Source organism: Hippocampus bargibanti, linkage group LG19, assembly GCF_051943395.1.
Source record: "Hippocampus bargibanti isolate YZ-2025 linkage group LG19, ASM5194339v1, whole genome shotgun sequence".
Taxonomy (NCBI): Eukaryota; Metazoa; Chordata; class Actinopteri; order Syngnathiformes; family Syngnathidae; genus Hippocampus; species Hippocampus bargibanti.
Window position 1 is genome coordinate 11,658,323 of NC_142752.1, and position 12,457 is coordinate 11,670,779.

The 12,457-nt window shown below is 40.2% G+C and overlaps 1 protein-coding gene across 1 annotated transcript in view; it reads left to right on the forward strand.

Annotated features, from left to right (window-relative positions):
- The window catches only part of flvcr1 (FLVCR choline and heme transporter 1), a 33,527-nt gene extending 21,511 nt beyond the window's left edge, over positions 1 to 12,016 (forward strand). The window contains exons 6-10 of the mRNA XM_089022359.1: positions 751 to 861; positions 1,483 to 1,588; positions 5,594 to 5,708; positions 5,781 to 5,839; positions 9,520 to 12,016. Coding sequence (XP_088878485.1) covers positions 751 to 861; positions 1,483 to 1,588; positions 5,594 to 5,708; positions 5,781 to 5,839; positions 9,520 to 9,597 — 469 coding nt within the window. The 3' untranslated portion in view covers positions 9,598 to 12,016. The remainder of the gene's footprint in view (positions 1 to 750; positions 862 to 1,482; positions 1,589 to 5,593; positions 5,709 to 5,780; positions 5,840 to 9,519) is intronic.
- Positions 12,017 to 12,457: the final 441 nt, after the last annotated feature.

Genomic DNA, 12,457 nt, shown 5'->3' on the forward strand with positions numbered 1-12,457 from the left:
GTTGTTTAACATTTCTAAAAAAACCTGATGCATTTTCTCTGGATTCTAAGTAAGATTGTACGTCCGTAACACCTTGCAACGATTGTGTCTGTGTTGGTTCTTCATCCTCGTCATTGTGGGAATCTTATGGGGCATACTTGGCTTTAATTTCGTGTTGGATTCTCCTCAACAGCCACGATTGCCTTGTATTTCCTTCCAAGGTCACAATTCTTTTGTTTTGCTATGGTTGAAGACGGTAGCAATATGACGTCTGCTCCACAACAAGACACGGGAGCTGGTCACGTGACCAAGTCAGCCAACGGTGCGACCGATACAGATTTCGATAATGGTGGTACTGTGTAGAAACCCCTAAGCAAATATCAATTCACCTTAAGTATCTTTTGTATCGATATAAACAGCAAAATGGCCGGCGGGAGATGAAAAAGAGCACCGTAGTAACCGGATTATCGTAAAAACCACGAATCGTACTAAACGGAACTAATTATACATAAAAAGACTAGAAATGTGCACGAGAAATGAAAATAGTGTCGTAATAAGCAGTATTATCAATATAAACGATATTGATATACCGATACTTTACTGTATTATTAAAAGTAGAGTGATATGTTCCAACCTTTTTCTGTCAGTCAAAATGTACTCGTTCCCTACCGTTTTCATCACTATGCAGGGATTTTTAGTGGAAGTTTTAGCAGCGATCGAGAAAACAAAAATACCAGTGAACGATTGCGGTTGTGTTGGTCTGTCGCGCAGGATGACGACGCTGCTGGTGAACTGCTTGACCCTTGTGAGCATGGTAATCTTCACCTTTACGCTGAACCTGGACAACATCTACGTGGTCTTCTTCACAGGAGGCCTACTCGGGTAAACATTACATCGTCACACAAAAATTGTTTTTTTTTTTTTCTCAAGCATTACATCACCAAAACCAAACTGCGCCTCTTACGGTGCTGTAACTTTGAATCTAGTTCAGCCCACCCCAAGTGTCTTTTTTCTTTACATTCTATTGAATTATGTTAATTGTATATGTTTTTGGAATGTATGATAACAAGCTACTGTTTTTTAACGAATTGAACTATTTATTTATTTATTTATTTATTTATTTATTTATTTATTTATTTATTGATGAGAAGGTTTCTTCAGCCGTCATCTGTACTTTTTTGAAGGTGTCAGACGTTTACTAACTAACTAAAGTCTTACTGGTCGTATCGGCCCTATTCATATATCCCTAATGTCCAGACATGGTGACTTTCGCGCTCCGCCGCAGGTTCATGGGCAAAACTCCATGTCAGGATGAGATTATGTCAATGAGCCAAATTCTGATGTGACAGTGAATCAATATTGCGAAGTTGTCACTGATGGGTACATTTTCAGAAGTAATATTGACTTGCTGTTGACAGGATGGCAGGCATTCGAGACCAAACACAAAAGTCATGTTTACATCTTTGATCTTGTTGAAGTTTGTTGTGTTCTGTTTTTTTGTAGCTTCTTCATGACTGGATATCTTCCTGTGGGCTTTGAGTTTGCCGTGGAAATCACCTACCCGGAGTCGGAGGGAACGTCGTCCGGACTCCTCAACACTTCAGCACAGGTTTTGAATTCATGTTTTGTTACAGGTTGCCGATGAAAAAGTTGACACATCCCTATTCAAATGTCATATTTGGTCTGGTTTGCCGTGGTCTCATATTCTTATACAGTGATACTTCAGCTTACGAACACTTTAGCTCATGAACATTTTGCCTTACGAACATTAAATACACGAGAATATAATCTCGGCACACGAACTAGTTTTCGGGAAACACACGGAGCGCCACAAAGCCTGGCGGACTACTTTTCAGCGGAAGAACACCAAACCACACGGCCGAACAGCGCCACCGTGGCTGCCGGACTACTTTTCCACACACCCTTTCTCTGAGTCCATACGTGGCAGATGTGGTTTGCTATCGAGTGGATACTTTTACTTTTTTGGGACTGAAAAAGACCCCACCGCATTCTAGTGTTCAGTCGAAGAGGACACAAAACAAAATTACGGTCGAGCAGAAGAAGAAACACGAATGAGGTGTGTGTGTTTGTGTGACTTAGCGTCCCAGTACCGGTATGCTAAGTCGACCACTGCTACGTGTGGCTATGGGTGTTTCCGTGTTGTCTAAGCAACGGTCTCAGGCAATAGAAGAGGTTGAAAAACTTCTGTTGATTTGTATTAACGAAAAGCAGCTAGTAGGGAGCTGTGTGAGTGAGGGGATTATCGCCGAGAAAGCACGGCAACTTCACTCGGATATCATCAAGAGGCAACTACATCAATGGGCATCTCAAAGGTAAATAAAATGACTTTATTATACTGTACTCTTTATTTCTTTAATTACAATACAATAGCACATGTATTATACATAAAATAAAGCATATTTTGTGTAGTTTTAAGGCTTATTTAGTAGAAAATTATGTTTTATGGGGACCTGGAAGCGGATTATTCTCATTTTTAATGGTTTCCTATGGCAAATTTATGTTTGGGAGGCACACTTTACGCCTTACACACACTTTCTGGGAACCAATTAAATTCATAAGCGGAGGTATCACTATTTAAAAAAAGAAAAAAAAGGAGACATTTTAACAGGGGAGTGTGCGTCCATGTATTGTGTATTTTGTATGTGCGTTCATATTTTTTCATTCACGTAAATCCACCCATTCAAGAAGGGGCAACTGTTCTGGATTTTTTTATATTTTACTTCTGATTTTTTCAGAAAATCACTTGAATGCAAACTTTGTATTTTCATAAATCCTGCTGACCACATAATTACACACACAAAACGATTGATAGATAATTGATTAACTCCGATCGTCGTTACCCTTGATAGATTCTTCTCAGCAACCGGGAACAACGGCAGTGACGCTTCATTGGCGCTGTAAAGTGACCTTGAGAGTTTTGAAAGGCTCTTATAAATGAAATGTATTGTGATGATGATGATGATGATTATTGTTATTATTGGCAGATGATTATCTTCAATCTTGCTCAGACAGCGACTGAGTGGTCATAAAAACGTCTTTCATCACCGAAAAACAATCATCATCGCACTTTCCGGCACTCGTCTTTACGGAAGTACAGTGATACCTCAGTTTACGAACCCTTGGCTTACGAACTTTTCGTTTGCGAACGTTACATTTATAAAAGAATTACCTTGGCATACGAACTTTACCTTGGCATACAAACATTTTTTTTCGTACACAGAGCTGTCTCAATGAGTGATGTGTCGTTCGAGAACGAGCCAGTTCTTCCAACAACAAAATGGCAGCCGACTGTTTTTGTCCTCTATTCCCCACCCCCAGTCTTCGGTTAAAGCCACGTGATTGGTCAAGAACGGAGCAGTGAGGGGAGGTGGTTTAAACATTAAAGAGACAGGCAGACGATAGTGAGAGAGTTTGAACTTTGATAGTTCGAAGGCAGAGTGTAGACTGCAAGGTTAAAATATCCCATCAATCAGGCTCCACAAACAAGCCGCACAAGCCATCTGTACATGTGATGCAATAAGCTATCAACCCAGCTAAACGGAACACAATTGATGAGGAACTAGATAAAATTATCACAGAGAAAGCACCTACAAGGGATCATTCCTCAAAATGGTGAAAGAAGACTGCTACGTTCTTCATCAAGTGTTTCATGCTGATCAAAGCGGCCACTCCATTCCATCAAGCCATCAACGACCATCACAAAGGTCAATAAAACCACTTTATCATAGAGTACAGTATATTTCTTTAATTATAATACCATAGCACATTTATTACACATAAAATAATGTATATTTTGTTTAGTTTTAAGGCTTAGAAAATTAGAAAGTAGAACATTATGTTTAATGGAGACCTGGGAACGGATTATTATCATTTAAATGGATTCATATGGTAAGTTAATTTTTGGGATACACACTTTTCGCCTTACACATAAGGCGCACCTTCAATGAACGAAAAAACGTTTTCCCAAACATAATATATAAATATATCCGAGTTTTTCAAATATAAGGCACACCACATTATAAGGCGCTACAGTAGAGGCTTCGCACTACTTCTTCAGGGGGAAATGGAGTCGGTGGCTGCTTACAGTAGTTGCGAGACCTGTTGTGGCTCAATATAACTTCACATATAAGGCGTACCGTTGTATAAGGCGGGAGATCATCTTTGGAAGGAAATGAAGGCATTTGGGTGTGCCTCATACAGGACACCGGAAAATATGGTACTTAATATTTCTCCACAAAGCACTGCCACTGCTTCTCAATTGTCTTAAATTTATCCAAATCAACTCGTTCACCTCACGGTCCTCTGGTGTGCCTCAAGGGTCTGTCCTGGGGCCACTTCTCTTTATTATCTACCTACTTCCTCTTGGCAATATTTTCCGTAAGTTTGGCATTCACTTTCACTGCTTCGCGGATGACACCCAACTCTACCTCTCCAGCAAACCCGACGCCTCTCTTCCACCTTCATCCCTCTCACTTTGCCTCTCAGAAATTAAATCCTGGCTTTCCCATAACTTTCTCAAGCTTAACAGTGAAAAGACTGAACTTCTCCTTGTCGGTACCAAATCCACCCTCCACAAAACTAACAGTTTCTCTCTCACCATTGACAGTTCAACCGTGTTCCCCTCCCTTCAGGTTAAGAGCCTGGGTGTCATCTTCGATAGCTTACTATCTTTTCACTCTCATATAAATAACATAACTCGATCTGCATATTTCCACCTCCGTAATATCAATCGTCTCCGTCCCTCGCTCACTTCTCACTCCGCTGCTATCCTTATCCCCAGTCTCGTCACCTCCCGCATCAATTATTGTAAGTCACTTCTCTTCGGTGTCAATCAGAAATTTCTCCATAAACTCCAACTCGTCCAAAATTCTTCAGCCCGGATCATCACTAGAACACCCTCCTTTCACCACATCACCCCTGTCCTCCAGCAACTTCACTGGCTACCTGTCAAACATCGAATCAAATTCAAAATACTCCTGTTTACATTCAAAGCCATCCATAACCTTGCCCCTCCCTATCTTTCTGACCTGCTTCAAATCTTTGTTCCCTCTCGGTCCCTCAGATCTTCATCCTCCCTTCACCTCTATGTGCCCTCTGCCTGTCTCACCACGATGGGATGCAGAGCTTTCAGCCGCTCTGCTCCCAAACTCTGGAATTCTCTTCCACCCAACATCCGTAATATTGACTTCCTCCCTATTTTCAAGTCCCACCTCAAAACCCATTTGTTTAAAATTGCTTTCAATGTCTAATTCATTCTGGTATTTTATTATGTATCATTTTAATTATGGTTTTATTGTTATGTGCTTTGTTTTATTGTTTTTATTGTAAAGTGTCCTTGGGTGTTTTGAAAGACGCTTGAAATTAAATATATTATTATTATTATTATTAAATGTAGGCAAATATTATCAAGGACAACATTTGCAATACATATCCATCAATACCTTCTTGAGTACGTTTACATGGCATCCGTATTGGATGTGGCATAGTGAAGCTAATTGTGAAGTAATGTATGAAAATGTATTTGATTGTGCGTGTCACTGTAACATCTCATGGCGTGCTGATGGTGATGAAGCGTGTGTATTGTTGTGTCTAGATATTTGGCATCATTTTCACGCTGATTCAAGGGAGACTAACCACGGATTACGACGACCCCTTGCCAGGAAACATATTCCTCTGTGCTTGGATCCTCTTAGGAGTCGTGCTCACTGGTACTGCGTGTGTGCACGTTTGTGTCAATCCTCAACCTGCCAAGCATTTTTATTTTGTTGATGTCATTCCAGTCTTCATCAAGTCCGAGCTGAAACGACATAACGTCAACCTTGGGGTGACCGGCAAGGCGGTAAGTACGCCGAAGCACATTCATTGCATCATGCACACCTTTGACATTTTGGGGTTGCACAGGGAGATGCAAAAAAGCCATGTAAAACTGTTGATGACATGCTATAGAGATATTCTAAAAGGTCCATAACGTTGTCGATATCAAGGAAGTCCGATATTTTGGTAATACGAAGACCTCTGCATTTTAGGGAGGAGCTTAGCCATAGTTTCTACCAACCAAGGTAATTTGTTAGCCTACTACTTAATAATAATAATAATAATAATAATACATTTGAATGTGACTGAAAGAGCCTCACGATGGCATATTGTTGCTTTACAAAGTAACGTATATAATTCTTAATTAATTCATACATATTCATAATTGTGGAAGCCAATGAAATCGTATTTCCAATGTGGGTGCTACTTCGCGTCGAATCAAATGTTGTCTCGACCTTTGAGTCAGCCAACCACTAGAGGGCGACCACATTTTGAATTTTTTTGAGCCATAAAAATGAATGTATCCACTGAGCCCGAGGACAATTTTGAACTATTGGGTGAAGTAGATTTTTCATGAAAATGATTGATAATTTATTCAAAAATGATAAACTGGTTGTCTCGCGTTGCATTGAAAACGTATTATTTCGTCAAAAGTACGATTTTTATCCGGACGTTTTGTCTTACATGATGACTTACAGTGACTAACTATAATGATGGCAAAATTGATGTAAAATAATTGGGTTGATTATTTTGGCCAAAATGGTGCCGCACGAACAAGCTCTAGGACTCGGTATTGTGAATTACGATATTCTGTATTTAAATTACAGTGATACCTTGGCTTACGAACGCTTTAGCTAACAAACTTTTCGCCTTACGAACGTTAAATTTGCGAGAATATAATCTTGGCATCCGAACTATTTTTCGGTAAACACACGGAGCACTACAATGAGTGATGTGTGGTTCACGAACGAGCCGGTACTTGGAGCTCCTGAAATGGCAGCTGGCTTTTTTCCCCCTCTATTCCCCGCCCCCAGTCTTCGGATAAAGCCGCACGTGATTGGTCAAGATCCGTGTTAGAGGAGGGAGGGGACATACGCAGCAGGACACACGCAGCAGTCAGCGGGGGGAGAGGTTACAGAAACAGAAACACACACACGCGAAAGGGAGATGGCAGAGCTTGAAACAAAAAAAAAACAAAAGTGAAAAAAACCAAAAACAAAAGTGAAATGGTGAGAAAATGGATAGAAAACACAGTGAAATTTGGACTTGTTTCAACTGTGATAGTTCAAAAGCGTAGACTACAAGGTTAAAATATCCCATCAATCAGGCTCCACAGATAACCCGCACAACCCATCTGTACAATTTGAAGAGAACATACAAGCAAGGGAACCAGCTCTTAATGAAGTTTCTAGTGTGTCTGCCTGTATCTGTTGCTGTTGCAATATCACAACTTCTAAAATGTACAACCCAGAGCTCCTTGAGACACTATATGCAAAAAGCTATCCATTCCATTACGCTATCAACGACCATCACAATGGTAAATAAAATGACTTTGTTATACAGTACAGTTAATTTCTTTAATTACAATACCATAGCACATTTATTATACATAATATAAGGCATGTTGTGTGTAGTTTTAAAGGACAACCGACGTCTCCGGACAAGTTTTATAATTTGTAAAATGGCTGCAAATGAATTCTACTGAGCGTATTTTACAAAGATTCCACCACATATAGCTATATTTTATGTTTTAAGACTCGTGCTGAATATTCTGGAAGTCTTGTTTTTGAGTTGGTGACGAGTCCTCACCCTACGTCACTGAAGGAACGCCCCTGACTGAGAAAGGACATACCTTGCATCACCTCAATGCATTTTGGGGTACTTTGTTTGGTCTGAAAACTTCGTGTTGATCCGTGTTGATGGCGAAATTAGAAGGTAAACACATTCATAACGCAATGGTGAATCGTTGTATCTTACACCGAGACAACCCTTTGATATTTGTTGAAAAAAAATCCAAACTGCAAAACAAAACTATTTCCAACGGAGCTCTGCCGCCATCTTCTGCATTTTCTGTGACACTACACATTAGTCTTGGGCAATCAAAACAACCAAGAAAACCTTCTTTAATCGATTGCAAACATTTATACTTTCCTCTTCAGAATATTTGAATCATATTCATAACTGGATGCGTAACAAGAAAGCATATTCTCCGAATCTGAAGCCATTGTTTTGATTCTTGAGCAAGGCAAGACGTCTTGCCGTCACTCCACAAACAAGGGGCGGGACCTTCTGAAACTGGCCACTTCCGGTTTCAAATTGAAGTACTTTTTAGACATTTTAAGTCGTTTTTATTGGTGTGGCATTTGAATAAAAATATCATACTATAAAACGTTTTTCTGATGTCAGTTAGGAAACAAAAAAGTGACGTCGGTTGTCCTTTAATCAGAATCAGAATCATCTTTATTTCCAAGTATGTAGAACACACAAGGAATTTGTTTCCGATAGAACACGCTGCACTTGTATCGTTGTCAAAAAAACTGCTAAGTGGCACTATACAGTTCCATTTTGGCTACTGTTGAAAGAGTTCAGAGTTAATGGCTTGGGGGAAGAAGCTGTTTAAATGTCTGCTGGATTTGGTGCGCATGGATCGGTAGCGCCTGCCTGAGGGGAGTAGCTGGAAAAGGTGGTGGGCAGGGTGCGGAGGGTCCAGTAGGATTTTCCACGCCCTAGTTTGGATTCTTGCAGTGTGCAAGTCCTCGAGAGTGGGTAGGGCGGTGCCAATGATTTTTTTCCGCCGTCCTAACTGTCCGTTGAAGTCGGATTTTGTCCATTTTTGTGGTGGCCCCGAACCAAACGGTGATGGAAGAACACAGGATGGATTCGATGACAGCCGTGTAGAACTGTTGCAGCACCTCCTGTGGCAGGCCATGCTTCTTTAGCAGCCTCAGGAAGGCTTATTTAGTTGAAAATTATGTTTTATGGGGACCTGGGAATGGATTATTCTCATTTTAATCGTTTCCTATGGGAAATTAATGTTTGGAATACACACTTTTCGCCCTACACACACTTTCTGGGAACCAATTAAGTTCGTAAGCCAAGGTATTGTACTTCAGGGCAACAAGAAGTTTACTGAGAGAACAGTCCAGTTGAGAACAGAAAAAATGTTGGTGCATAGAAGCCAGTTGTAAATGTGGAAAAGTTTCACATGAAAAAAAACAGGAGTGGTGGTAGGAAGTATTGGGTGGTTCTGTGTGAACATTCCATCCAGCTCCGTATCCCAGGAGGCAACCTTAAGATGCCGCTGTGTCCTTTTGTTACACTCGTGGATGTAGGAGAGCTCGTCCCCAGAGCAGCATGTTCTCCCTGGACCTGTGTGTTTTCTCAGTACTCCAGTTTCCTCCCACTTTTCAAAAACATGCGTGTCAGGTTAATGGAACACTCTGGATTGTCCCAAGATGTGAGTGTGAGCACAGATGGTTGTTCATATCCATGTACCCGGTGATTGGCTGGTGACCAGTTAAGGTTGTCCCCAACCTGCTTCTCGAAAACACCTACGATAGGCTCCAGCATGCCCCACGACCCTTGTGAGAATAAAGTAGATCTGAAAATGGATGCATAAGCAATAAAGAAAGATTAAAATATTTTCTTTCACTTGCAAAATATGAATAAGTGCCCCAGTTTCAAAATAAAATGTGTCTCCTTCAGCTTCCCACAGAATCTCTGGCAGAGAAAAACCTCAAACTGGAACCTTCCGTCAGCTTCGCCAAGGAAACATCACTGTAGCCAGGACCTGCGAACATCCCGCACGATGCCAAGGCGACCAAAGAATTCTTGAGTGGCTTATTTTTTGGATGCCAGACGGACGAATGGATGGTTCGTGAGCGTTGGTGCCATCAATTACTTTTCCTGAGTTTACTTGAATGCATCACTTGCCTGCAGTACTTTGGGCGTCAAAGTGGCGGACAATACGCTTTGGTCTGATCTTTACGAGTCGTCGGATGACACAAGTGTAAAGATATGCTTGATGGAATGAAAGGTTTCTTCATCTGTACTTCTTTGAAGGTGTCGGACATTTCGCTTCTCATCCGAAGAGCTTTGTCAGCGAACTAAATTTGTGCTGGTAACCCTAGCCCTATATCCCTAATGGACAGAGGTGGCTGTGCCAGACCTCTGCTCTGATAGGTCCCTGTCCCCTGGTGGTTTAAGGTTTAATTTAGACTGGCAACAGACTTCTTAGGCCGATACCACATAGACTTAGTCATGCAAATGAGGTGCAACCAGAGCCAGGGATTGAACAGTAGAGCTAAACAGATTGGTATCAGGGAGTGGTCCACTGCTCCACTAACCTTAGAGCATGGACCTATCAGAGCAGAGGTCTAGCACGGACACCTCTGTCCATGAGGGATCTAGGGCTTAGGTTTACCAGCACAACTGTGATTCGCTGACGAAGCTCTTCGGATGAGGAGCGAAATGTCCGACACGTTCAAAGAAGTACAGATGACGGCTGAAGAAACCTTTTCATCGTGGACCACTCCTGTATGACTGAGAGCCTACACAGACATTAGGCTGGATATCAAACATGTTACAGAAATGCTACATCGGGCTTTCATACATGCATTTGGTGTGCACAACTACTAAGCACAACTTTGTGTGTGTGTGTCTATATGTGTGTGTGTGTGTGTCTAGGTATATTTGTGTGTGTGCGTGTGTGTGTGCGTCTGAGAGAGAGAGACACAGCGCCCCTGCTTGCGCTAACGCGACAGTTTGATAGCGTCATCATGTGGCCACCTAAAATCTTCTTTTCCTTTCGGCTTTTCCCTTCAAGGGGTCGCCACAGCGAATCTTCAGAGGTACGATACGCATGTTTGTTTTGGCCCAGCTTTTATGTCGGATGCCCTTCCTGACACAACCCTCTGTATTTATCCGAGCTTGGGACCCGGCATAAGAAGACTTATGTCCCTTTGTGGCGACAGAAGAAGCAACTCGCTCAGTAAAAGGCTCCCAAACACAAAATGGTCATCAGCACAGCAACAATCAAAAAAGCAAAACTATACTCATAACAAGTATATATTAAAAAGGTTAGTAAGAAGAAACACTTGTCCTCAGATTTACCGCTCCCAGATTGTATTATTATTATGATTATGACTATAATAATATTATTATTATTATTATTATTATTATTATTATTATTATTATTATTATTATTATTATATTGATTATGATTATGAAGATGATTATTATGGTTATTATTATTCTTGAGGTCAACAATTGATGTGCAAAGATAAAAATTGGTTTGACAATTTGCTACATTTAAAATGTGACGCACAAAGATGGACTGACGCATCCAGACATTTTTGACGCTGTTAGGTGTACTTGTTGCGCTATGTGACTTGTTTTATTTTTAGTGAGTTTCCTTTTTTTAACATCTTGTTGAAATTTTTAAGTTAATGAGTAGTTTGTTGTTAATTTTATTAGAAATATGAATTTTCTAGAGTTTTTGCTTGTTAATATTCAGGCCTTTTTACTAGGATTAAATTGCATTCATTAAATTAATTTTATAAACACTGGACCAATTGAAATCTGAATAATTCTGCTAAGCCAATTATTTGTTGTTATAGTCCATTTATTTAATTCACTATCAAATCAATTCTAACTAGTTCAGATCATTGTTTGATATGTCGTTAACTTCCATATTTTAATGTGTTTATTTAACAAATACAGTATATTTATTTAATTTTAGCATTGAGTGACAGGTCATTTTGTACTTTGCTTATTAGATTCATTCATGAAAGGTATTTGTTGAACTAATCAAAGCATTTGGTATTTTTTTTCATGAAAATCTGAGATTTTAAAGTCAGTATCAGCTGATGTTTCACTGCCTGTTTCTGTTAAAAATTGAATTATTTTGTATCGTAACACGAAATGGACTTTACAGTAGATTTCAGGTTACATGTGTAAAAAAAATAACATCGAAACAATGTGACTGACTTCACAAATGACTTGCGAAAATATGACCGGTCAAATGGACGGATGGAGAATGACTGTGGATGTTGTTCAAAGCGTTTCTTTTTGTAAGCTTGTCAAGCGCTGATGGAGGTTATAGTGTGATCTCCCAAATTCTGCAATTGTCATGTTGGATTCCAAATGACTGCTTGGCGTACTACCAATGAAACATTGTGTCATTAAAGGACAACCAACACCATTTTTGTGTTTCCTAAATGACATCAGAAAAACGTTTTATAGCATCTCAAATACCCAAAACACGCAGGCTGATATTTTTAGTCAAATGCAAAACACCAATAAAAATGAGTTAAAGTGTCCCAAAACTACTTCAAAATGAACTCGGGATGGCGAGTTTCAGAAGGTCCCGCCCGCTTGTTCATGATGTCACGCCAGGACGTCTTGCCTTGCTCGAGAATCAAAACAATGGCTTCAGATTCGGAGAATATGCTCTCTTGTTACTCATCCAGTTATGAATATGATTCAAATAGTTCTGAAGAGGAAAGCATAAATGTTTGCAATCGATTAAAGAAGTCCTTCCTGTATCATTTTGAGGCCTCTGGACTCCAATGTAGCTCCCCGAAAATGCACAAGATGGCGCCTAAGCTCTATTGGAAATGGGCTGATTTGTCTGCTAGGAATA